This window comes from Podarcis muralis, chromosome 3 (genome assembly GCF_964188315.1).
Source record: "Podarcis muralis chromosome 3, rPodMur119.hap1.1, whole genome shotgun sequence".
Lineage (NCBI taxonomy): Eukaryota > Metazoa > Chordata > Lepidosauria > Squamata > Lacertidae > Podarcis > Podarcis muralis.
The window spans coordinates 49,920,963-49,947,443 of NC_135657.1; the positions used below are offsets into that span (position 1 = coordinate 49,920,963).

A 26,481-nucleotide genomic window follows, 5' to 3' on the forward strand; every position below is an offset into this window, starting at 1 on the left:
TAATTGAGAACCTGACTGAGGCTGAAGTGATTTTACCGTTGAGGACCTGGTTGGTGACAGCGGATTAGTGGTGTACGGGTCAATAGTCTGTGAAACGACCGGGGACTCTGTACGAACGCCACAAGGAGGAATAAACAACTACCTCTCACATTATCCTTAATCATTAGCCATTACTGGGTGGGGCTGATGGCAGTTGAAGTCCAGGTAATCCATTTATTTAGCATTCATCATAATTTGCCTGCACAAAACTTACATGGTTGTTAGAATATGTCCTTATATAGGGCATTCATTCTGATATGTTTACAGGGCAGTTGGACAGCAACAAACTTTCATCCTCATTTGCTTGTGGGGTGTTTACATGCTGCCCCATTAATCATTCAATCATCTCACATTTTTCAGTCCATTTCGCCATCACTTTCTTAACCACAAAATGTCCATTTTAAAATTATTTTTTTAAGTGGATTTGTTGTACTAGAACAACAGGGTGCTTTAATACACTTTAACTGTGGAAAACCTAAAGTTCCAGTGTGCGCTTAAATTCCTCCTGTAAAATAGTGACAGTCTGGAGGCACCCTTTGTTTTGAATAGACACTAGTGCAGTATTCAGCAGGGTGTACAGAATTAGAGGGTTTGGATTGTAATAATGTTAACTTAGTTTAAATGGAACACAACCTCACCTGTTTACCGTTTTGACAGCATATAGCATCTTGAGTTATCAGAGGAGGAGGAGAAGTAGCAGCGGCAGCATTTGGGATTCCCAGGGTTTCACTGTTTTTACCAGCAGGGACTGTTCCTGCCTGAGTTGGTGGTAATAAGTGAGGAAAAAGAATAGAGCTGGCTGTGTAACTGAATGGCTTGGCATCCTGAAAGATTTGAAGGTGGCCTAGGTCACCAGGTAGGCCAACGTCTCTTTCCAGTGTGCTGGACGTATTCAAGGATGTAAACTGTGCAGGAAAAGGGTTGTTTGTGCTGCTTACCCAACCCAGACTTAAGGAAGATCCCGTTGTTTCATCAGTTGTGCTATGGCATGATGCTTGGGCTGGCAAATCTTTTACAACCTGCTGAGATAAACAGTCTTTCCTCTTGAAAATATCTGATTCCATTTTCCACCTTTTGAAACTCTTCTTATGGAACTGTGAATGTAGCTGAAAATGAGTAAAGTTTGTGGAAACTAATCCTAATGTCCTTCATTTTGATTTAACAGAATAGGGGTTTTTTGCACTGAAGGATAAAGTTCTTTTTTTCAATAAAACCTGGAAAAAATGTGCAGTAGTCAGGTTTTAAGTAGTAAACATTAAGTAAGCTGTTGTTGTTGTTGTTGTTGTTGTTGTTATTTATTCTAAATGCCACCTTTCCTCCAAAGAGCTCAAGGCAAAATAGATAATTCTCTCCTTCCTCCCCTCTCCATATTATCATTTTCTCAAAAGCACTGGAGTCTTCTTGTTGACAGAATGATGGGCTCACACTAAGGCAGATCTTAGTTTGTTCTACCTGTCCCTCTTTATTGAACTTTCTATAGAACGTAGCATGTTTTAGTGACGAAGAGTTTGGGGTGGAAATGTGAGGATGAGAAGGGATTAGAGAGAACCCACAAATATCAGTTGTATCCAGATGCCAGTATTTCTCTCTTAAAAAGGTAAAGGTAAAGGTACCCCTGCCCGTACGGGCCAGTCTTGCCAGACTCTAGGGTTGTGCGCTCATCTCACCCTATAGGCCGGGAGCCAGCGCTGTCCGCAGACACTTCCGGGTCATGTGGCCAGCGTGACAAGCTGCATCTGGCGAGCCAGCGCAGCACACGGAACGCCGTTTACCTTCCCGCTAGTAAGCGGTCCCTATTTATCTACTTGCACCTGAGGGTGCTTTCGAACTGCTAGGTTGGCAGGCACTGGGACCGAACGACGGGAGCGCACCCCGCCACGGGGATTCGAACCGCCGACCTTTCAATCGGCAAGTCCTAGGCGCTGAGGCTTTAACCCACAGCGCCACCCGCGTCCCCATTTCTCTCTTAGCCCCTACCAATACTGTATGCTTAGCCACACAAAGACAAAAGGTTTTATACAGAATCCCTCAGTAGCTGCCTTGGTAAAAACTAATCATGTTGCTAGGGGCCTTTATACAGGCTCTGTGCCGCTACACTTGCCTCATATGGACTGAACCCTTCCTCACATTTACACACGTGGTAGTTTTGGTCAAGGGCACAGACACTCTCCGTCATTGGCCAGCCACTACCTAATGATGGAAGTCAAAAGTGGACACACCATCACCCTGGCCATGGCTGAAAGAACCTCCACTTGGAAGAACAACAGAGAATACTTTAACAATTAAAGACTAACACAATGATAATGGCATAATAAGCTCTGAAAGACTAGAGTTGGTCAACAACCTCTCTGATTTTGCTGCAATGGATTAACCCGGAAGCCATCTAATGAGGCCTCTTGTCCAATCCTCTGGCCTGTTTCAAAATATCCTACTGCATTAAAAGCAGCCCTGCATGGTGCTTGTCCTATCTTTTGTAAACAAAACAAAACAAAACAACCCGAAAACTAAGATTTCACAGCTGCTCTGAGCAGTTTCAGTCCAGAACTATATAGGAATTCGGCATAAGTTTTCTTAAGGTTTAACTAACGTCATTTCTGAAGACTTTTTTCTTATTATAGTTTTTTGTGACACACTTTAAAAAATACAGTAAGTGCAAGAATAGTCAATGTTATAACAGCAGCCATTTGCACGCTTGAGAGGTTTAAGATGAAATACTGAAAATCAGATTACGAAACTGCAAAAGGCACCTGCTTAATGCAATCCTATGCACCTCCATGGGAACACCGTGAAATTTACTCCTGAGTGAAGCTGGCTCTTAGGTACTATTTGGTCCAAGGTTCATGCATTATACATTGTCCAAGCATGAAACATAACGACTGAGACTAGTGGGAATTGCTCCCAGGTAACTGTGAGCAGGATTGTAACCTTGGGATAGCAAAGAACTTGAACCATACACTTCAGTCACGCAGCCATCAGAAATGCTGTAATAGCATTAAAACGCCACGAGGCTCTTCCAAATTGTGTGCTATGTATCCCACGCAAAATGGGGCAAGGAGCCAGTGCGGTTCTAGACTAGGGCCAGGACACCCCAGGGTTCCAATCCCCACTCAGCCACGAAACTCACTGGGTACGCTTGGTCCAATCACTGTCTCACAGCCGAACCTACCTCACAGGGCTGTTGTGAGGATAAAATGAAGAAGCAAGAACACCACCCTGAGCAACTCTGCGGGAAGGTGGGCTGGGTTTGTGACAGAGGAAAGAGTCCCCCTCTGGCGCTCATCCAGACGCGTCTTCTCCACTCCGCCCGTCTCAGTCGCTGCTGTGTCTGCATAGGAAGCCTCCCGGGGCTTGAAGGGAAAGACCTAATCCTTCGAGGAGCGACAGCAAGGCGTCGAGGGCTGCCGTCGTAGCTACAGCAACCGTAAACAGGAAGGGCTGAAGCCTCGGCTCGCCAAAGGGGCGGGGAGGGGCGGCAGCGCGGGGAACCCCGCTTTATTCCCCCCCGTCGGAAGAGAGCTACTGTGCTCCTCGCCTCGCCGAGACAGCCCTGGTGGGAAGCTTCTCCGAGGGGCGCGGAGGGCATTGCAGAGAACAGAGCAGATCCTGGACGTGCACAACCGGCAGGTCCGTCCCCCTCGTAGGCTCAGCCTCTCAAGCCTCCCAAGCAGCGTCCCTAGGCCCCACCACGTGGCTCCGGGATCGGCAAGCAGCAGCGGGAGAACGAAGTGTTGCCACCGCCCCGACCCGGCCGAGCCCCACCTCGGGCTGAGGGGGCATACCCCACACATCCCTCGACGTCCCCGCGGGAGGATCGTGGCGGGATGGGAGGCGAGAGTGGGGCGCGCGCAAGGCCAGCTCCCTGCAGGATTTCGCGCGCTTCCCGTTGTTCCGTAACTGCAAGCCCAGTGCATGCATATCTACATTCTGCAGGGTCGCCTTCATTTCTCTGCTGGGACTTATGTCTTCTGCTTCCGCACTTTCCTAGCTTCCAGTACGACACCATCAAGTTCAGCTACTGCCTTGCACGGGATTGTCAATTCCGTCGTTGGAAGATCTCATGGCAGTGCAGAACATTAAAAACACATTGGAAACATTAATGATAATCTCATAATAAAAGCACGGAGAAAGGCATCCTGAGCGACAGCCTATTAGTAAAATAACCATCATAATAACAGTCTTCTCCTCCACACTTTCACAGAACAAACCAGTCTTCCTGAGTCCAAGCCAACCTGGATAGCCAAGAAAGAAAGACAGGGTCAAGATCCATTCAGGGAGCCATCAACAAGGCAAAGACCCTCCGCCAGGCTGGAGGTGAATCTTTCCCCAGTCCAGAACATCTCCCAAGGCACAGAGTTCACGATTCCACCTGCCCAAAGTGCAGGTAGAACTACTGCCAGCAGGCTCTCTTGTCAGCAGCCACCCACTCAGAGTCCCCCAATGGAGTTTCACATGGGGGGACTGTGCCTGCCCAGGTTCCTCTGGCTCCTGAAGCAGCTCCAGTGCCATCACTTGATGACACTGGGCCGGATTGCCACACCATTTCCAGGCTAGCGCAACCCACAAGCGTGCCCTGGCCAGCATGAGCGATGGGGTTGTGGGTGTAGCAGTGGCTCTACTGCTGTGTTTTGCCCTGCCTCCACCTGGCCAGTGTATGGATTCCTCAGTCAGACTCATCTCCATGCTGCTCTGTCACTGTATTGGTAATAAAACTAGTGAAACACTATGCCATCTTAGGAAAATAATTGAACCTGCAACACAAAAATCTTTTCATGTTGGAGGTGGGGGGGGGTCAGTCTGGATAATGCCCCGAGTCCCTTGCCATTCTTGGGGCCCTGTATCCAGTGAGGGCTAGAATCTAATAAAGGAGGTTGCTGAGCTGGTCAGCCATGTTTCTTTGGCCACTATGTGTCCCCAGCAGCATCCCAAAACAATGAGATAGGTTGCAGGAACTACAAGTAAGTAATGGTTCCTCCAGACCCACTCACCTAGCTACTAATTATGAGAACAGTAGCCAGAAGAGTTATGTGTGAAGAAGCTGGAAGCAGGAGACACAGAGACATGCTTGCTCTCTGCTTCATCCAAAGCTGCAACTAATAGAGAAGCAAGATCTTCTGGGGTGTTCATGCTGCAAGGTTATGCTCAGGTTGTATATATGCAGAAATAAAAACAGTATCAAGCCAATCCAGCTAAAGAAAAAGAATTGAGGAGCTTTATTTTATTTTTTAGTGATGTATGGAAGTGAGAGCTGGACCATAAAGAAGGCTGATCGCCGAAGAATTGATGCTTTTGAATTATGGTGCTGGAGGAGACTCTTGAGAGTCCCATGGACTGCAAGAAGAACAAACCTATCCATTCTTAAGGAAATCAGCCCTGAGTGTTCACTGGAAGGACAGATCCTGAAGGTGAGGCTCCAATACTTTGGCCACCTCGTGAGAAGAGAAGACTCCCTGGAAAAGATCCTGATGTTGGGAAAGACGGAGGGCACAAGGAGAAGGGGACGACAGAGGACGAAATGGTTGGATAGTGTTCTCGAAGCTACCAGCATGAGTTTCACCAAACTGTGGGAGGCAGTGGAAGACAGGAGTGCCTGGCGTGCTCTGGTCCATGGGGTCACAAAGAGTCAGACACAACTAAACAACAACATTTTATTTTTAAAAAGCAATTGTCAAAAACTTGTCAGCCACCACTAGAAATCCAGTCAATTACAAATTGTTTGTACATCTAACTTACAAAAATAATATACAGCTAAGAGAAGTGCTTTTTAGTAAATAATGTTTTGTGAATACTACTCAGACAAATAATGTACCCTTGACGGGCCAGACAGACAGATTTGTAACTGATCCAGTATTATTAACATTGCTGCTGCACTCTGATCATTTCTGTTGTGGTGCTTGTTCACCATCATCATCATCACTGGCAAATGCCATACCCCCTTCTTTTCCATGGGAAGTCGAAGGCATTTGCTGTGCCTGTATTACATGTGTTGAAGTTTCACTTCTAAAGGGGGTTTTTATTGGTTTCGAATTGGCTGGGCTCTTCATCACCTTCAGAGTTCTCTAGGAAAGCCATTCCTCTTATTAGGGGAGGGTATCCTGTCGGATGTGTAGATCCTGAACTCTTGGCATCAGCTCTGCTCTCAGGATGCTCTCCTTTATCCTGAGGTTGGTCATCTGCAAAAGACACTCTGCGCTCTGCTTGTTTGAATGATGCCAAAGTTTCTGCATCTGATACTGGTATATCCTGCACTGGCCTCATATCAGCTCTGCCCTCAAGATGCTCTCCTTTGTCTTCAGGTTGGTCATCAAATTTCTGTGGCAAAGCCAGATTCTACTTGTTTAGAACAGAGTGTAGAATAATGGTATTTACCCCTAACGAAGGAGTGGGTGATTTCCAAGGAACTATGGTGTTTGTTATCACACATGCAGACGCATTAAGATAGTTTTTCGATGACTGTGTTGTTTCTCTTTGCAGCCATGGAATGAAAGCAAGGATGCTAGCTGCAGCAATATTGCAAATTCCAGTTACTACAAAGCCAATATTGTAGTTGCCGAGCAAGTCATACATTGCACCTGCAATAAAAATATGCAGGTTAATTTTCCAGACTTTCTCAAAGAATAACTTTATTTCAACTGTTCCTGTAAAACCTTGCGTTAAAATGACAAACCAAAAGAGATTTTAAAAATTCTTCCTACTTTCCGGGGCCACATCCCAGACACAGGCAGCATAGTAAAGAGACTGCTAAATAACTGTCAGGTGGGGGGGGGGGGGTAGGAACTAACTGCCTAATAAAATAACAGATTTGCATTGGTTGATTTACCTGCAAAGGGTGCACCAAAACAACTGCTTGCATTGACAACCATGAGAAATCCCCATGCAACTGGCATTTTCTCGGGCCCCATCAAATCAAATGTAAGGACAGGTAAGAGAACATAGTTTCCTGCATCAACAAATCCCAAAACAGAGCAAGCTGCTATTAGGGAGGTAAAGTGAGAATTCCACTGTATACACGTTGACTACGTCTCCATCCAAGTGTCTGAATTAAGTACTCGTGAAGTTTATTCTGCACAAAAGTTCCTGCGCACCCTCCTTTTATAAGGTTCTGGTTTGTCTTTCGTTTTTTCTTTCTTTCTGCTGGAACTTCAACACAGTCCTGGCAGAAAGTAACGAGTGCTGTATGCATATTGAAGGCTGGGCGGGAGATTTGTGCTCCTCCGGGTGTTGCTGTCATAATTTAACAGCAGTAAACGCAAATCATAGGAATAGGAAGAACCTATTAGACCAAACATGACAACCCTTGCTCCAGTTATTGCAGAAAGAAAGACAAACCGGAACCTTATAAAACGCTCAAGTTGCGCCAAGCGTAATAATACCAGTTAAGTGGTCTCGAAACATTCCCACAAAAAGCAGCGCTGCATTGAAGGAAGGCGCACTTTATATACTTCCCTTGACGACGTACTTGCCTTCTTTACTTATTTCTCAAGATTTAGGTGCCACGTGATGGCAATATAACTTCATCGCGGTTGACAAAAGCCTCGAGTCTTGGAACCTTGGAGTGGAAGTGTGCTTCTCGTCTTTCTGTCTCTGTGGCAACCTAGAAAGCAGCCCCGCCCTGTGTGTGTGTGGCCACATGCCGATTGTCCCCGCCCCCATTTTGGAATGGAGGCGGGGCCTAGGCGCCCTTCGGCTGCTGGGGTGCTAACAGTGGACTAGAAAGGATGAGAGAAAATGTTGGATGAGACATCCGCTAACTTTCTCCCACCTTTCGCGAAATTGCGGTGCGGTGTCCGCTCCCGTTTACCTCCGTCCATAGAAGGTATTGGTCAGGAGAGTATAAATAGGAACATCCGTGGTTGATAGCGGGAAGAACAATTTGAGGAATCGAATGTGTAACCTGTGGCCCTCCAGACATTACTGGATTGTAGCCCGCACCAGCATGGCCAAATGGCCTGGGATGACTGGAGTTATAGTCTAGTAGTGTTAATTGGGAACAGTATGGTGAACATAAAGCCTTAACTTTCCTCATATTATTTAAACAGTTGAAGGATTATTATTATTATTATTATTATTATCATCATCATCATCATTATTTTGCTTATAAGAGGAAAAGGCAATACAGAAATTAAACAGGGAATAATACTTATAGGCTCAATAAAAACCCCACCTCATTGTTTACCTCCCCACAACCCAAAAAACCCCAGAGGTGGGTTTTATCATGTTAAAAAACAGTGCATGCACCAAATTAAGTGGAAAGATGGATCTTGCAGCAAATTAGAAGTGTGTACTTAAAGATTCCCTTAATGCTCTGTATTTTTAAAAAAAATCAACAGAGTTACTTGCAGGTTTTTATAAAATTAATCATCAATAAGTGAGTTCTTCTGTGGATTACAACGAGTTCAACTTTGTTTGCAAAGCAGGTCTTTGTGCATCAATAATGAGATTTTTAGAATATATATATATATATATATATATATATATATATATATATATATAAAAGAACCCTTTTCATGTTTTGCAGGCTAACAGACATCCATTTACTCCCCCCCCCCATTACAGGTCTCTGTTTTCCATCATGAGCATATTGCAGAGATTTCAGTCTGTGGTACTGTTTGTTAGACATGGCCTGAGGCGACAGAGAACTCTGGCTGAGATCAATGCAGATGCTTCTTTTGTACACCCCCCTCCTGATGGGGGCTGGGGCTGGGTTGTGGTGTTGGCAGCAGCCATCCATTCCTTGTTTATCAGTGGCCTCCACAGTGCTTTTGGCGTTTATATGATGCCCCTTCTTACAACCTTCAAGGCAAGCAACTCACAGATAGGTAGGTCATCGTCACATGTTATATACGGTTGGATTAAGTATGATATAATGGGTGGTGTTCAACTAAGTTTTACACAGAGTAGACCCACTGAAATGAGCAAACATTAACCAACTGTGGATTTCAAAAGGTCTACTCTAGTGGGTGTTCGGGAGAGGGTGTTATCTTGCGCGAGGAGAAATCTTTGTGCTGACAGAACATTCACCTTAGTGCTACATTGACTACAACCTTAAGGGTTAATACAAAAAATAAAGAGGGAGTTAATATTACCTGTTGCATCTTGTTGATGTGTTGAAATAACAAAACAATGTGGCTTGTATATGTTGCCGCATTTTCATAGATCTCAAGGGTTATAGTATTTCATACCTGTGAAGCATATGGCAATCAGTTTTACTATATCGTACGTGGCATGTGTGCATTTTCCTTCATTTAATTACAGCTGTTTGTCCTTTTTTAGCCTGGATCGGATCCATCAGCTATGCTTTCATTATGATATTTGGTCCTGTATCTGGAAAACTTCTGGTGAAATATGGAGCCATCAAAGTGGCAATAATTGGAGCAATGGTTGTCATGATTGGTCTAATATGTTCTTCCTATACCTATGATTTGCGTTTACTATTTTTCACTCACGGAATCATTGTTGGCGTGGGATCAAGCCTGGGCACCACTCCAGGTAACACTTAAAAAAAAAAAATCAGTCAAGCAACCTGAATCACAATAAAATAGCCAGTTGCATTCTTTGTTCTGAAAAGTTTGCTGTGTGTCCGTGAAGAAAAAAGTCACTCCATAATACAGGCCTCATATTTTTCATTATAACCACTAAATTTATCTGGTCATTTTGACAGGCTGGGTACTTCAAAATAACACATACTGTACCTAGTATAGACTACCATTTATTTATTTGAAGCATATATATATCTGTTCAGGTGTGCAATGTCCTGTGTGTAGAGGGTGTGTGTTTCAGCTTAGGACAGTGTGTTGTGAGGTAAAATTTCAGTGTTGGGCACTGTGATGTGGAAGTCACAGCAGGGTGGAGTGTTATGGGGTTGAGGTGTGAAGAGTGTGAGGGGTTTGCAGTGGGTGGGGGTGTCCTCCATGACAGTTCTTCAGGTTTCTGAAGGTGCCCATAGACTCAAAATGCTTGTGAGTTGTGACCCTTCATCTACCCACTGCACCACACTGTCATATGGGGTGTAGGTGTTGTGTGGATATGGGGAATGGCCTCCTATGGCATTTCTTCAAGTTTCTAAATATGCTCATGGGCCCCAGAGAGTTGATGGCCTCTTGTTTAACCACTGTTCCACACTGATATTTCTTAACTAAAAGAAAAGGCATGACACATCGCATCCACTAGGTGGCTCCCCCTGCAGACATGGCAGTACTGACAAAATTGTAGCTGCACTTTACTTTCAGTCATGCATGACACTGTTTTACCAAACCTTGTTTTGCATAGACTTTGATGGGGCAGGAAAACCTTAGTAACTTTTGCCATTTGTTTTTTGTAGGCCTGATAATGGTCAGCCTTTACTTTACTCAAAAGCGCTCATTTGCAACTGGAATAGTGATGGCAGGAGGGTGCGCAGGAACTTTTGTGCAAAATAAACTTCACGAGTACTTAATTCAGACACTTGGATGGAGACGTAGTCTACGTGTATACAGTGGAATTCTAATAATATGCATCATTGCGGGATTTGCATATCAACCTCTTCAAAAACGTATGTAATGTTTTGGTTGTCTTAGTTACTTTTCCTTCTTCTTGCCGTTGTTATATTCCGGTTGCAGATATGTCTTCATTTGCAACAGGCCAACTAGATGTGTCAGGAAGACAGGAACAAGGAGTCTATGGCCTTCCAGATGTTGCTGGACTACAACTCCCATAATCACTAACCATTAGCTCTGCTGGCTGGGACTGATGGGAATCGGAGTCCAGCTGGAGAGCCAAAGCTTCCCCAGCCCTGATTTGAAGGATGGCCATAATTAAGAAAAGGTCCTAAATAAATAAGTTTTGGAACCCTGCTTAAAAATTGAAAGTCAGGGTCATCCATACCTCTGTGAGGAAGGAATTATAATTTGGCAGTCATCACAGAAAATATTTTGTCTCTTTTGCCCGGCAGCTGAATCAGTCTCACTGGTGGGCTTGCAAGCAAGGCCTTCCAAGGCAGATCTTAATGTCCAGACAGACTCGAACCATTTAAAGCAGGTGCAGGGAAGCTTTGCCTCTCTAGATGTTTCTGCACTACAACTCCCAAGAGCCTCTGCAAACATGGCAACTGATCAGGGGTGATGGGAGTTCAGCAACATCTGGAGGGCCAAAGGTTCCCCTCATAACTTGCATTGACTCAGAATCATCTGTAAGATGCAGAAGTAATTACTGAGTAAGAACCAGAGTATATGGCTGCAGCTGAAAAGGATGTGCACATGTCCCCCTTCCCCAACCAACAATATCTGATTTATTCCATTAGATATCTAAGAAATTCTAATTTCTCCCACATCCTGATACAATTATAATCTGTGGTTCCTTGCCAGCCATCAGTGATGTGAAATAGAGCAGGGAATGCACATTATAATGACATTAGGTCATGGAGTACGTTGAACTAGACATTACAGAGTGGGGAACAGGAACTTGAAAAATACATGAGAAATTTGTCTTCAGTTAACTTCAAGGACAGGGCTATTATTCTAGAAAAAGAGGTGCTGGAACTCACCGTGAACACCTCCCTCATTCTCTTAGAATGCCAATGGCACCCACCTGAGAGGTGCCGGAACTGAATTCTGGCAAATTCTGGCTGAAAAAAAGCTGTACTCAAGGGGCTGAGTAGAGTAGCATGATCAGGACTCCCAGGTCATGCAGTGGCTGAAAGTAGGCCAGTATCCCACAACTGAAGCCCCTCTTTCCCCAGGATTCAGTTGATAAAGGGTTTGGTGCCAATGGGGAAAGTAGAAGATTTCCATCTTGTTTTGTGAAATTTTAGTGAGATATGAGCATTTTAATTCTATTGTAGCAAGCTTCCTAAATTTAAGGGTGAGGTCAGAGTACCACTTATGCAGACATAGCAGACTAGTTAGGAATATCTTTTACCTTTTGTTTATTAAGCAAAAGGCATTTTCCTATGTCTCCATGTACTTAAAGCAAAAGTACAAATTAGATTTTTGTGCATTGGCTGTATGTGTTTGAAACCTCATATATGTGCTTAGGGTTTAAAACACGTCCTCTCATCTTTACTGCTTCTTGATGGTGGGCCCTCATCCTTATTAGCCATGGTATTTTGTAAATATTATTATGCAAATAATAGTTTGTTTCAATTGTGTGTTTTTTTAAAGATAGAGCTCATCCAAGTGTAGTCGAAAAGTTTAAAACCTCCCCACTAAGAGGTTTTATTGTTGATTTAAGTTTGTGGAAAGATCGTATCTTTGAAGTTTGGGTCTGTTCTCTTGGATTAGCCAAATTTGGATTCTTCATACCATTTGTGCATATGGTAAGAACTAGTTTGTACACTTGTTTTCATGCGAAATCCTCAGTATGCTTCTTTTCTGCTGTATTTTATATGTAATTTTATATATGATTACGATGCAACAACATTCAATATAGAATCAAATGTTTCATAATAAAATTCTTCTAAATAAGTATCTTCCTTGGCAACAAAACCCAGTAAGTGTTTGGACAATTTTAAAAGTGTTAGCAAGTACAGGTTGTACTTCGGTTCTCAAATGCCCTGGAACTCATACGTTTCGGCTCGTGAACAATCAAAAACCAGAAATGAATCTTCCCGTTTCTGAACATTCTTTGGGAAGCTGAACATGCAAAGGGGCTTTTGCAGCTTCTCATTGGCTACCGGAGCGTCCTGCAGCCAATCAGAAGCCGTGCTTTGGAAGTTGAACGTTTCGTAAGTCAAACAGACTTCTGGAACGGATTCCATTCGACTTCTGAGGTACAGCTGTATTGTGGTAATATGTAACCTTATTTATATGCCAGACATGCAATTTCTTGTCATTATAATTTGTGCTTTTACAACTGTGCTCTCTATCCACATTTTACAGATGGTCAGTGGTGGCTGAGAAAAAATGACTTACACAAAGCTGGTACAGAAAAGTGAAGTCCTTGGTTGTCTTCATTTTGAGAATAGGAGATATTTGTGATCTTAGATCAGTGCACCAAAAAGGATAATATTTTATTGTTTTCATCTTAAATAACCCCGGGGAGGGCTGGCAAAGGTTGATCTGCTATAATTACCAAGGGACCATATAGATCTGATGACACTTTGTAGGCACAGATTTTGTTGTTGCTTACTTATTTTTACATTCAACTTTTATGCTGGCCTGGGAACACTACAGTGCTGAAGGTGTAGGGTGCAAATAGACTTCAAATAAATCATTGGTGGGGGTGGGCAGGGCAGACTCACCTAACAAGAACAGTGTGGTATAGCGATCAGGGTGTTAGACTAACAACTACGAGACCAGGTGTCAGGATGCTGTCAGCAGCTCCCGGCTGGTTGCCCAGGAAAGTATAAAGACAAGAATACGTTTCTTACAGTCTTTTTTTATTTATAGAGAGAGGCTGTAGAACCCAGTCTCTTGGGTAATGGTGTTGTCCTGAGTGAATCTTCTCACACACACACACACACACCACCTTTCCCGCTTCCTCATTCGTCATTCTCATCGTTTCTTCTGTGGGTGCTGCTACATGCCCTCTGTCTTCAAACTCTTTCCTCTCCTACTTTTAAGGCCTGATGGGTTCTGGAAGATGGAAGGTCTGGAATGCTTTCTAATGAGAACAGGTGTTGCTCCGGCTCTCCCATGATTTCCCAGCTTTTCCCTTCATCTGCCTCTGAGCTGCAACCTCCCACAAACCCCTGTTGTCAATCTATATTGTCTTCCACTTCCTCCTCCCTGGAAGGGCCAGGAGGGGGAGGCGGTCTCCACCACTCCTCCTCCTCAGCCCAGTCCCTCACACTAGGGTACAAATCCCCACTTGGCCATGAAGCACGCTGGGTGACCTTGGGGCAGCGGTCACTGCCTCTCACCCTAACCTACCTCATAGGTAGGGGAATAAATGAGGAAAAGGAGAGCCATGAAATCCACCTTTGGTTCCTTGAGAAAAAGGGATATAGATGCAATAGATAAATAAGCTTGAGAAAGCGACCTTTAGCTGTTCCTTTTGAGACCATTTGCACTTTCCTTCGTTGTTTACTCTCCAGAAAGGCTTAAAGATGGCTACCAAATTATTTTATATGAAGAACCTGTCAGATGCAAATTATCACATCCCTTTATTATGGCAAATCAATGATGTCATTGCCTCAGTTCTATACTTTGCAGCTGTCCACAGACTCTACTGAAGAGGGAGAGGGCAAGGAGGAGAAGAAGAAAGAAGAAGTAGTAGGAGGTTTGATGCTTCCTGGCAGATTCTCAATTAATTGTATTAATGTATGTTTTCCGACTCCCGGCAGTGTGCGTTCAAACACTCCGACTTACACAAGGAACCGCTGTAACACTGAATGACCTGGATTGCTCAGTTGTAATCAGCACTCAGTTGCCTAAATATACATTGTATTTATGACAAATGCATAGAGAGGTGAATATAAACTCAGTGGCCTCATTTTGCAGATTAAACTTGCTGGTGACCTGGGCATTCCACTGGAGAAAGCATCCTACATTATGGTAGCCATTGGAGTGAGCAGCATGGTTAGCTCTCTTCTATTTGGAAAACTCTGTGATATTGAACGAATCGATCGGCTGTATCTTAACCAAGTGTCCATATTGTCCGTTGGCAAGTATTCCGCATAAGCATTCTTTTGATTTTGTTGGAATAGTGCGAAACTTTTAAGAGACTAGTCAGGATTAGAAAAACTACTCCCATGGTGAGCACAATTGCCGATTAGGACTGACTGAAATAAATGAAGTTCTGCTACTTGATCCAGCCAGGCCTGTGTAATCAGAACTCTACCTCTGTCTCCATAGCTGGATGTGTTTTCTCTCTCTGGTCAGGGTGTGCAAAGCCTTTTTGTAAAAGTTGAAAATGTGATCAAAAATGGACCCACTCCATTCTCTTATCCCTGCCAAGTGTCTTATGGGGGGTGGAGGTCAGCTAGTTAGGGGTGGGCTCAGTGGAGTGGATATACCATTTCTTCATAATTATCGGGATTTATGGAATTTGGTGGTGGGACGCGGGTGGTGCTGTGGGTAAAACCTCAGTGCCTAGGACTTGCTGATCGCATGGTTGGCGGTTCAAATCCCCGTGGCGGGGTGAGGTACGGGCAGGGGTACCTTTACCTTTACCTTTATGGAATTTGGTAGATGGAAAAGTCATCCCAAACAATACACTAGGCCGATCATAAGAATTATAGGGCCTCTATATACCCAGGACAAGCACTAGACTGGTCATTTTTCATTGGATACTTGCCATTTAATGGTTCAATAAATAAAGAATTATCAGCAACAACTATCCAGTAATTGTTTTTAAGATTAATGCTGAAGTATACATACTTTGTGTATGCAAATGTATTCTCCCCCCCAACTATTTAAGAAGATTTGTAAGCAGTTAAAAGAATCATATGGGTTCCACCACCATTTGAAATATGCCCATTAAGGGATCAACCAATGATATTGTTTATGTATCCTACCCAAAAAAACCACTGGCCCAGTAAAGAGTAAAAAGCACTCAATAGGATTTATTTGTTTTGGAAGTGTTCTGAAAAAAGCCTAGCAATAACAATGCAGTTGTTGAGGTAATCTGAGATTCAAATGTGTAGTTTAGAAAATGGTTAGTGTTGACCCAATAGACTTTTGATTCCCTACCCATCTGCTTATGAAATTCTCCCGAGTTTAAGCAGTCATAGAATGATAGAGATTCTAGTCCAACCTCTTGCAATGCTGGAATCCCAACTAAAGAATCCACGACAGAAGACCATCCAACCTCTGCTAAAAAACCTCCAGTGTATCAGCAGTGATTTACTACATAGCACCTTCAGAGATGGGAAGCTGTTTAAGAAACAGAAATTTGTTGAGTAAGGAGCACTGAGCTTTCGTAATGGCTGGATAGTGGACTTTTAAGGCTGTAACGTTACTGTATTGTCATGTGTTTTAATGAATCGGTAAGCATGTTTGTCTAGTAAAATATCCTACAATGTAGTTTTTTGTTTTGTTTTCCAGGTGTGGTATATTTTATCATTCCTCACTGTACAAACTTTCCCTCCCTAATAGCAGCTTGCTCTGTTTTGGGATTTGTTGATGCAGGAAACTATGTTCTCTTACCTGTCCTTACATTTGATTTGATGGGGCCCGAGAAAATGCCAGTTGCATGGGGATTTCTCATGGTTGTCAATGCAAGCAGTTGTTTTGGTGCACCCTTTGCAGGTAAATCAACCAATGCAAACCTGTTATTTTATTAGGCAGTTAGTTCCTACCCCCCCCCCCACCCCCCACCTGACAGTTATTTAGCAGTCTCTTTACTATGCTGCCTGTGTCTGGGATGTGGCCCCGGAAAGTAGGAAGAATTTTTAAAATCTCTTTTGGTTTGTCATTTTAACGCAAGGTTTTACAGGAACAGTTGAAATAAAGTTATTCTTTGAGAAATTAAGTTTGGAAAATTAACCTGCATATTTTTATTGCAGGTGCAATGTATGACTTGTTCGGCAACTACAACATTGGCTTTGTAGTAACGGGAATTTGTAATATTGCTGCAGCTAGCATCCTTGCTTTCATTCCATGGCTGCAAAGAGAAACAACACAGTCATCGAAAAACTATCTTAATGCTTCTGTATGTGTGATAACAAACACCATAGTTCCTTGGCAATCACCCACTCCTTCGTTAGGGGTAAATACCATTATTCTACACTCTGTTCTAAACAAGTAGAATCTGGCTTTGCCACAGAAATTTGTACCATCTGTACAGGTCAAAAGTGTGGGTGATCCTGGCTGTGCAGTTTCCCTTGGTGTAGGTATGATTTTTTTTTAGCACTAATTTAAAATGCTACAGAAATTAATATTATTCAACACCAACAAACAACACAAGCACACCAAACATTGCGTGACTATGACTGTGACCCTCACTGTGGCCCAGATTACTGAGTTTAAAAAAGCCAGATTTTGACTTGGCACTGAAGTATAGTCATGGTCAGCTGGGCCTCTGACAGGGAATTTCTGATCTCTTTCTTATATCTCTTCTTTAGATTTGCTTGACATTTATTGTATATTATGTTGAAAACTTTTAATAAAAATTACTTATAGTAAAAAAGAGAACCACCAACCCAATGTGATTCATTTTGTTGGGATTCAGTTTTGACCCAGAGAATATGCTCCTGAAATTGTTTCGGTTATCGATTTCTTGTGGGAAGAGCTTTGAGTCATCATTAAGATTCTGTGGATTTTGTTATTTAATAGGCAAATGTTTAGATTTCAATATTATTTGATGAAGCTTTCTTAATTTCTAAGAACAGTGATGATCCTTGGGACAGGGTATATGAAGACAGAGACAGTTCTTAAGATCATATATTGTTTGCATCAGATTCTTCATCCTATCAAGTCCCTATAACAATTTCTCATTAAAAAAAAGAAAATCAATACATTTTTTTTAAAAAGTCCCTATAATAATTTTACTGTATTTCTTTTCTTTCAGAGTCTAACTTCCTCCTACACAAAAACACTTTATGCTGGTGATGAAACTCAATCTTTTCATTCAAAAAGATTTACCAGTAGTATTAAATCATTCAGTGTGAAATCGTTAAAAAGCATAATGAAGTCAGATGCAACAGGGCTTTTGACAAAAGCAGAACCAAAATCTTCCACTGGGACATTGGAGATTGACTCACAAGAACAGGTTGAAAGAAAAACAGATTTGATGCCAATGCAAGAGCTAAGCACACCAGAAACATCATTTAAAAGTGAAAGTGGATTGATAAAACATCCAGAATACATTTCCTACAAAAAAGAAGATATGTTGGCTTTTCTAAACACATATGAGGCTGATGAGGAAGAGAAATTTGTAAGTGAAATTGATTTGAGGCCAAAAAAGGAACTAACCGTGTCAGATGCAGAAACTTTTGAATCTACAAAACAGTCAGAACGCATTCCCCATAAAAGAGAAGACGTAGTGGCTTTTGTCGATGAATATGATGGTGAAGAAGAAGAAGAGAAACTTGATCCCACAAAAGAGTTGAAGCCGAAACTGGTTTGGGTGCTGCCCACATCAGATGCAGAAATGTCAGGAGAGCGCAAAGTGGCTTTTGCAGATGACCATTATGATGACGAACATGTGGACTTTGGTAGTGTAACTAACTTGAGGCCAGTGCAGGTGCTAACCGTATCAGATGCAGAAACTCCAGAATCTACAAAACCAGCCGAGCGCAGAGTGGCTTTTGCAGATGACCAACCTGAAGACAAAGGAGAGCATCTTGAGGGCAGAGCTGATACGAGGCCAGTGCAGGAGATACCAGTATCAGATGCAGAAACTTTGGCATCATTCAAACAAGCAGAGCGCAGAGTGGCTTTTGCAGATGACTATGATGATGCTGAAGGTGCACATAGTGGGAGCTTAGCTGACTTGAGGCCAAGGCAAGTGCTATCCATATCGGATGCAGAAACTTTGGGATCTTTCAGACCAACAGAGCGCAGAGTGGCTTTTGCAGATGACTATGATGATGCTGAAGGTGCACATAGTGGGAGCTTAACTGACTTGAGGCCAAGGCAAGTCCTATCCGTATCGGATGCAGAAACTTTGGGATCTGTCAGACCAACAGAGCGCAGAGTGTCTTTTGCAGATGACCAACCTCAGAATAAAGAAGAGCATCCTGAGAGCAGAGCTGATGCCAAGAGTTCAGGATCTACACATCCGACAGGATACCCTCCCCTAATAAGAGGAATGGCTTTCCTAGAGAACTCTGAAGGTGATGACGAGCCCAGCCAATTTGAAACCAATGAAAACCCCCTTTAGAAGTGAAACTTCAACACATGTAATACAGGCACAGCAAATGCCTTCGACTTCCCATGGAAAAGAAGAGGGTATGGCATTTGCCAGTGATGATGATGATGGTGAACAAGCACCACAACAGAAATGATCAGAGTGCAGCAGCAATGTTAATGATACTGGATCAGTTACAAATCTGTCTGTCTGGCCCGTCAAGGGTACATTACATAGTACCCTTGCTTGATGTCTGCGTAGTATTCACAAAACATTATTTACTAAAAAGCACTTCTCTTAGCTGTATATTATTTTTGTAACTTAGATGTAGAAACAATTAGTAATTGACTAGATTTCTAGTGTGGTTGAAAAGTTTTTGACAATTGCTTTTTAAAAATAAAATAAAGCTCCTCAATTGTTTTTCTTTAGCTGGATTGGCTTGATACTATGTCTTTATTTCTGCATATATACAACCTGAGCATACCCCTGCAGCATGAACACCCCAGAAGATCTTGCTTCTCTATTAGTTGCAGCTTTGGATCAAGCAGAGAGCAAGCATGTCTCTGTGTCCACCCATTAGCCTGGAGGGCACCATTACTTACTTGTAGTTCCTGCAACCTAGCTCATTGTTTTGGGATGCTGCTGCTGAATGATTAATGGGGCAGCATGTAAACACCCCACAAGCAAATGAGGATGAAAGTTTGTTGCTGTCCAACTGCCCTGTAAACAAATCAGAAGGAATGCCCTATATAAGGACATATTCTAACAACCATGTAAGTTTTGTGCAGGCAAATTATGATGAATGCTAAATAAATGGATTACCTGGACTTCAACTACCATCAGCCCCACCCAGTAATGGCTAATGATTAAGGATAATGTAAGAGGTAGTTGTTTATTTCTCCCTGTGGCGTTCGTACGGAGCCCCCGGTCGTCTCACAGACTTTTGACCTGTACACCACTAATCCGCTGCCACCAACTAGGTCCTCCCTGGTAAAATCACTTCAGCCTCAGTCAGGTTCTCAATTAATAGAGAAGAGTGTGTTTTATTTCAGTCACAAACTTTTACGGCATTGCAAACATTGTTACTCTTTACTTCCTTAGTCTTATTTTCCTCTATCTCTTCTACCTCCCCTCACTCAAGAACCCACTGCCCTAACTGTCTCTCTCTTACCAACTGCCTACCAACTGCTTCTCCAACTGCCTTTCCCAACCAGCCAACCCACTAAAACCAACCAACTACCCACCAACTCCCAACAACAATTAACTCAAACTAAGCCCTTTTATACACAGGGAGGCTCCGCCTCCGGCTTTCCTATTGGTCTATATTTTTAACCCTATCTTTCCCACCTATTCAAACATTTTCTAAATGAATGGGCAAACGCCACACTCCCTTAAAGATATAATCTGCATTTAACAACAAAGAGCCCTAATGTATCAGGCCGCAAGCCTGCTGGGTCCAGGATCCTGTTCCCACAGTGGCCAATCAGATGCCTATGGGAAATAGGCTAGCCTTACCTGAATGAAACTGCATTCTCCCCCCTTGTGATTCCCAGTAACTGATATTCAGAGGCATACTGCGTCCCAGCAGGGAAGCTAGAACTCCTTCTTCTTTGGTGATCACTCGCAGCTGAGTAAGATTGTCTTCCATGAACACAGTCTTAACAGTGAGTCTGTAAGTGACTGTGGGTGTGCAGCTTCCTTCCCAAGCCTCTCCATCTGCTAAAGATGGGGTCCTTGTCCTCCTGCTTCCTGGCAAAAGCCAGTGCGCAGCCTTCCCGAGCTGCCTTCTCAGGTGCCCCAACGCTGGAGACCATGCCTGTCAGCACGTTTTCCTGCTTGATCGCCGCCACCACGCCTGGGATCAGGGCGGTGGGGGAGGCAGAAGACATTTTCCACCGCTCCCTCCCTTGTTTTGGAGTTGCGGGATGTGTGTGTGCGCCAGAGGGATCTTTGCACCACAGCACCGGATATGCTTAAGATGGCCCTGATGTGAAGGTATCAATTCATCAGATATAACTTTAAAAACGATGTACCTTCACCTTGTTTTTATCATTTATTTCTTTATTCAACTTTTTTGAAAATACAAATTGAAAATCAAGCATAACAAAACAGGTGCAAAGGAACAGTATTAACAGGGCTAAGGCACCTCAATGACTATATATACTGATAATCTTAAACATTTTCTCCTTTAAAGTTCATTTACAGCATTTTTCTTTACATGGTTTCAAGACAAAGAGAGAAAATAACTCCCAATGTCTATAGTCTGGTATATCAGTCATTGTCCTTTACACTTGACTAATCAATAAAAAAAACTTCCTTTATTTTCTCAAATGGGTCCTTTATCTATGGTCCCCTCATTACCCTTAGTTTTTGCATTTTTGACTACATATGATAAAATTAATAAAAATGATAATTCTAAAACCCTTTTACGGGCCAGAGAGGGGAACCACGTCTATTTCAATCAGCAAAAGAAAAGCCTATTCCCAGTGGTCAACAGGTGCCATTGCTAACAACTTAGCCAATTCAAGAAAGCAGTGGGGCAAACCATAACAGTACACTTTCGATAATTCTTATAATATCAATAGCTGAAGTGGAACTATAACAAAACAAACACAGGAGCCAGCTGCACCCATTAAAGGAAGAAAGAGTCCCTGCATTTCCAGAAGATGGCAATCTTGTGTTTTTCTGGTATGTCTGAAGAGAAGAGGTATGCATGCAAACACCCGGAAATCTGGTCCCGCTATGGGAACAGAGAGACTGGCTTTATTTGAAATGTGTAAAGAGCTATTAGCTACCTTTGAAACTGACCAGTTTTCTGTGGCAGAAGCTTATACGGGCATGATGTATTAAGTGAACTGATTTGAACAGTATAAAGAAGCCAGCATATCTGTGTGAGGCCTGAATAATGATTCTACCCGAGGATAACCATATTGTATACACAATAATCCATTATGTCATTCACAAACTTCACTTGTCTGTCTGGAGTGGACAGCATCGGAACTTATCTTTGAACCAAGGGTAGTTCCACAGTTCATATGTCTCACACAGCACAGGCTTGTAATTATTTTCACAAAGTAGTTCCTGAACTTCACACCAATGAATGCATAGAGCACAGGGTTCATACCACAGTGCAGGAAAGCCAGAGTTTCCGTTACGTATTTTGCGTAAGCCAATTGCTTTTCACTCTGGCAAGCTTTGTCCAGTTTCCCCATAGATTCTGCCGTCACCAGGAGAACCATATTGTAGGGAACTTGGCACAGCAGAAAAACAACTACGATAGAGATAATCACTCGTATAGCTTTGCTCCTTTTGGAATTCTGAGCCTGCACTAAGGTTCTGACAATGAAGGTGTAGCAAAAAACCATGAACAACAGAGGGACAAAAAATCCAAATAAAAGCTGGAAACTTAATATGAGCAATTTCAGTTGTACATTGGAATTTGCACTGGATTTGTGATCACAAATGTATGTGGTTGCATTGCCTGGAAGTGCGTAGCTTTCACTGAACATGAAAGTAGCACTTGAGATTAACATAGAGGAGACCCAGACAGCCAAACAGATCACTTTACTGTGGGCTAGGCACCTTGCCCGAAGCTTAAATGACTTTATGGCCTGCACAATGGCAACATACCTGTCTATGCTTATGCAGGCCAAGAGCAACATGCCACAGTTGAAGTTAATGGCATAGATACCTTTAGTGAGCTTGCAGAGGAAATCCCCAAAAATCCAGTTGTCCAGAGCGTAGTTCACTGCCCAGAAAGGAAGAGTGAGAACAAATAATATGTCCACAATAGCCATATTGCAGAGGCAGACATCAGTTATAGAATCAGACCTCTTATATAAAACAAATGTCATCACTACAAACATATTTCCCACGAACCCCAGGACACAGATCAGGGAGTAAGCAGTGGGAAGAAAGGCTTTCGTGAAGTTTCTGACTTCATCCTTGTCACATGGCATTGCAATCTCAGCATACAAATCAGAATAATCTGCGATGGTTGATTCTTCCTGAAAGCACAATGGATTCGGTTAAACTCACATTTCGTCAAGCTCTGGTTTAGGTAAGGAAAATGTTTGGTAAAAACATTTGGTCTTCATTTGTTTGGTTCTTAAATGTACATTCTGAGGCAGGGGAAAATCCATGCTCCATAGGAAAGGCCTGGAATATAGCAGGGGGGAGGATGTGCTGTAGTGGGAATGGAGAATCACCAAAATTAGGGCAGGGACAGAATTTCTTTGTTCTGGAGAGAGCAAGGTACATAGAATGGCACAGATGTCTGTCTCAAACTATGACCCCAAAAAACTTCCTGTATGAGGCTCAACACACTCCCTCACTCCATCTATTCTAGCAGAGAACCTGGGCTGGCAAGCTTGTCGTTCGGAATGTTGCCAATTCTGTTATAACACTGCTTAACTTCTGATTGGCTTCAGCAAATCTCACAAAATCACGATATCCCACATAGCCACAGCAAAATAAATTACCACAAACCTGGTTAAATGTGATCGCACAGTTTGGTCTCAAAACTTTCCCACAAAGTAACAGTCTTATAGCCCAGTCTTCCCCTTCCCCCACCCTAAAAAAAACCACCAGGACACAGTTAAAGTGCATCTCCCCACATACCCTATTCATGTAGCTTTATATTCACACATTATAGGATGTGTGCATGTAGAGGAAGGAGGGAGAAATACGTTTCATAAACTCACACAAATTCATAAATGAATCAGCAGTTAGATTAGCACACTTAGGGGTGCCATACATCCAGGAGCTCCTGGACATGGCCTCTTTGGGGGGTCCTACATGCCCATCCAGGGGGAATTTTCCATTTGTCCTGGATTTGGGGTTTAAAAAAGAAATTGTGCACGGGTTGCTCTGGTTCAGGCTCTGGCACAGGATCTTGGGGTCAGCGGCAGTGGGGGGGCTATTGCGTGATTGCCCTAAAAAAGCTCATGGCTCATATGGCAACCCTAACAGTGAACACATTTCTGGGCAGTCTATAATACAGTATTGGAATAAACAGAATTTCATATAATAGGTTGCACCCCCATATGATGAATGAGTGGAAGGCAGATCACACAATGCATTTTTTCTTTCTCCTTCTCTCCCCTGCAGTCCCTGGTATCCCCTTCCCCAGAGGAGAATACTGTGGACCAAATACTGGGGAATTCCTCTGGTTGTGGCGAGGAATCTTGCTCCACTTGAGCACAAGATACCTCCAGCCAATTTGAGGCAGTTCACCTCTTCCATTGCAGCCCCAGTTTGCACAGTCCACTGTGTTTGGTAAGTCACTGCAACTCCAGAGGGGCTTTTCTGGGGGTACAGAGAAGGAGGGTGGGGAGAAAGATCCATTATGTGAGCTTGTGCATTCTGTTTGTGCAGTGTTTGTTACAACCTAACACGCTTAGGAATTATGGACATCTCTGTGAAATATTTTTCACTGAAGTCCTGTATGGAAGATAGGACGGGCATTTCAACCTAATTTGAGTTATATGCAGTTGGCAGACTTGCTTCAGAGAGCTGGTTAGGGACAGGATAAGGAGCAAGAAACTTAAAATATTAAATAAACATAATCTCCAGTGGTCTCTTGCACCCAGCATTTGTCTCCAGTGCATGTGGCAAATCTGCAGGTGTGGTGAATACAGTGGTACCTCGGGTTACATATGCTTCGGGTTACATACGCTTCAGGTTACACACTCCGCTAACCCAGAAATAGTGCTTCAGGTTAAGAACTTTGCTTCAGGATAAGAACAGAAATCGGGCTTCGGCAGCGCGGCGGCAGCAGGAGGCCCCATTAGCTAAAGTGGTGCTTCAGGTTAAGAACAGTTTCAGGTTAAGAACGGACCTCCAGAACGAATTAAGTACTTAACCCGAGGTACCACTGTATATATATTTCAGAAGGAGCCAGAAAAAAGTTGACCAATGAACTGGAGCGAGCAAAGCTGTCATTTCCATTGTTACAGTGCAGTTCCATACATGTTTATCAAGTTCAATGAGAATTACATTGCAATCCTAACTCAATGGGACTTGCTCCTAGGTAAGTGGAATTAGGGTTGCAGCCTAAGGGGGCTTCCAAACTGTCACTGTTTTCAAGTGAGATTCAGTCGCTTACACAGGCAAATTCAGGTTGCACAGATCAGACTTTTTGCATTAAGGAAAGTGAGGGGAAATGCAATGGAAAGTGTCAGATGCCGCTGGTTTTGACACACCAACCTCTAGCCAATGTTCTCTTATCTTCCTGCAAACAAATCAGGATGAATGTGCACAATCTAAAATTCCCCCAAGTCTCACGCCAAGTATGCACAGGTTGCAGCCGCAGAGGAAGAAACAGAATTGGCTTTGAAGTTCAAGACAGCTCTGCTTGATCTCCCTCATCGGTTTCAGTACACATAACATAGTATTGCTTCCTCTTTTACCCTCTGTGGTGAAGAGAACAGAGTTCAGCAGAAAAAGACATACCGTACCCCGCTCATTATGGTGCTCTGTCTTTCTTTTGATCAGAGAAGACTTGTAGCAATAGCAGTGACAGTTCAGTTGGATTTACGGAAAGTCTGTGCAAAGAAAGGAAGTGGATTAGGAAAATGAAACAGGAAAAGTATGTGTCTAATAAGCCCTATGGAGAAACTGGTCGAAGTCTAGATCAGTGTCTCCTTGAACTTTTTGAAGTGCACTTATTAGCTATTGTGCTGTCTTTGATTTCATAGGACTCTATGTATGTTAGTTCTCCCAGAATTTCAATATGTGGAATATCATGGAGGACTGAATCCAAGTAGGTCAGACTCAGAGCTGTTGAAATCAATGGCTGTGGTGAACATGTCTGTTGATTTCAATGAGTCTGAATATGATTTGGTTCAATATGATTTGGTTGAATTCAATCCGGACTTCTTACTGTTTAATGAACGTGAACAGCTTAGCACAAATCCCTTTATGAATAATGGGGTGTTTTTAAATAAATAAATAAATAAATAATGATTTTATTTTTTACATTGGTTTGTTTTCTGCTGCTGTATTATGAGATAGTTGCATTTTAGTTGTTGAAAGCAAATCTGAGCAAAGGGAAAGTAGATGGGTGGGGCACACGTTTCTAAACCAACCTTTTTCCTCCAGTGCAGCCAAGGTGATCTACATACAGAAGCAGCTTTCACTTCTTCCTCCTCCTCCTCCTCCTCCTCCTCCTCTTCCTCCTCCTCCTCCTCTTCTTCTTCTTGTTATCTATTTCCCACCCTTCACCCTAAGGTTCCAAGGAAAGTCACAACATTAAAGTACAACATTAAAAACACAAAAAACACAATCCTCAAATAAGGTCCTAGAGCCCTGTTTAGGGAAGTTTTTAATGTGTGACATTTTAATGTATTTTTAATCTTTGTTGGAAGCCGCCCAGAGTGGTTGGGGAAACCCAGCCAGATGGGCGGGGTACAAATAAATTATTATTATTATTATTATTATTATTACAGGTCATGTCAAAAGCCAAGGTAAAGGGGTGCCTTCAGCATTCACCAGAAGCTGTTTAATGAAGGTGCCAAATGCACCTCTGTGGGGAGGGAGTTCCACAGCTTAGGGGCTGGGGAATGTAGCCCCATTGCATCCTTCAGGTAGTGCAATGGGTTAGTGCATCTGGCTAACCAGAAGTTTGGGGGTTCGAGATTCCTGTATTGCAGGGGGTTGGACTAGATGACCCCTGGGATCCCTTCCAACTCTACAATTCTGCTTCTACGAGTCTATGGCACTGCAACATTCATCCAG

At 43.0% G+C, this 26,481-nt stretch overlaps 3 protein-coding genes and 1 long non-coding RNA gene across 4 annotated transcripts in view; 1 reads left to right on the top strand and 3 right to left on the bottom strand.

The window, feature by feature from the left end:
* LOC114594336 (uncharacterized) overlaps positions 1 to 4,217 on the bottom strand; it is a 33,231-nt gene extending 29,014 nt beyond the window's left edge. Inside the window, exons 1-2 of the mRNA XM_028723896.2 lie at positions 3,206 to 4,217; positions 678 to 1,253 (exon numbers count right to left, since the gene is read on the bottom strand). Of these exons, the coding sequence (XP_028579729.2) occupies positions 678 to 1,103 (426 nt within the window). The 5' untranslated portion in view covers positions 1,104 to 1,253; positions 3,206 to 4,217. The remainder of the gene's footprint in view (positions 1 to 677; positions 1,254 to 3,205) is intronic.
* A 1,453-nt stretch (positions 4,218 to 5,670) lies between these two features.
* LOC114594335 (uncharacterized) lies at positions 5,671 to 7,625 on the bottom strand. The gene is made up of 2 exons (XR_013392201.1): positions 7,500 to 7,625; positions 5,671 to 6,608 (listed from the first exon to the last, which is right to left on the bottom strand). It is a non-coding gene; the product is annotated as an uncharacterized LOC114594335 (long non-coding RNA).
* A 94-nt stretch (positions 7,626 to 7,719) lies between these two features.
* LOC114594333 (uncharacterized) lies at positions 7,720 to 19,172 on the top strand. The gene is made up of 9 exons (XM_028723891.2): positions 7,720 to 7,852; positions 8,593 to 8,855; positions 9,310 to 9,525; positions 10,358 to 10,567; positions 12,174 to 12,328; positions 14,454 to 14,616; positions 15,999 to 16,202; positions 16,460 to 16,662; positions 17,464 to 19,172. The coding sequence occupies exons 2-9, from the start codon at positions 8,609 to 8,611 to the stop codon at positions 18,775 to 18,777; spliced, it is 2,712 nt and encodes a 903-aa protein (XP_028579724.2). The 5' UTR covers positions 7,720 to 7,852; positions 8,593 to 8,608; the 3' UTR covers positions 18,778 to 19,172.
* A 1,593-nt stretch (positions 19,173 to 20,765) lies between these two features.
* CCR6 (C-C motif chemokine receptor 6) lies at positions 20,766 to 25,930 on the bottom strand. Its single transcript, XM_028723893.2, has 2 exons — positions 25,203 to 25,930; positions 20,766 to 22,751 (listed from the first exon to the last, which is right to left on the bottom strand). Exons 1-2 carry the CDS (start codon positions 25,209 to 25,211, stop codon positions 21,699 to 21,701), a joined length of 1,062 nt encoding a protein of 353 aa, XP_028579726.1. The 5' UTR covers positions 25,212 to 25,930; the 3' UTR covers positions 20,766 to 21,698.
* Between the last annotated feature and the right edge of the window lie 551 nt (positions 25,931 to 26,481).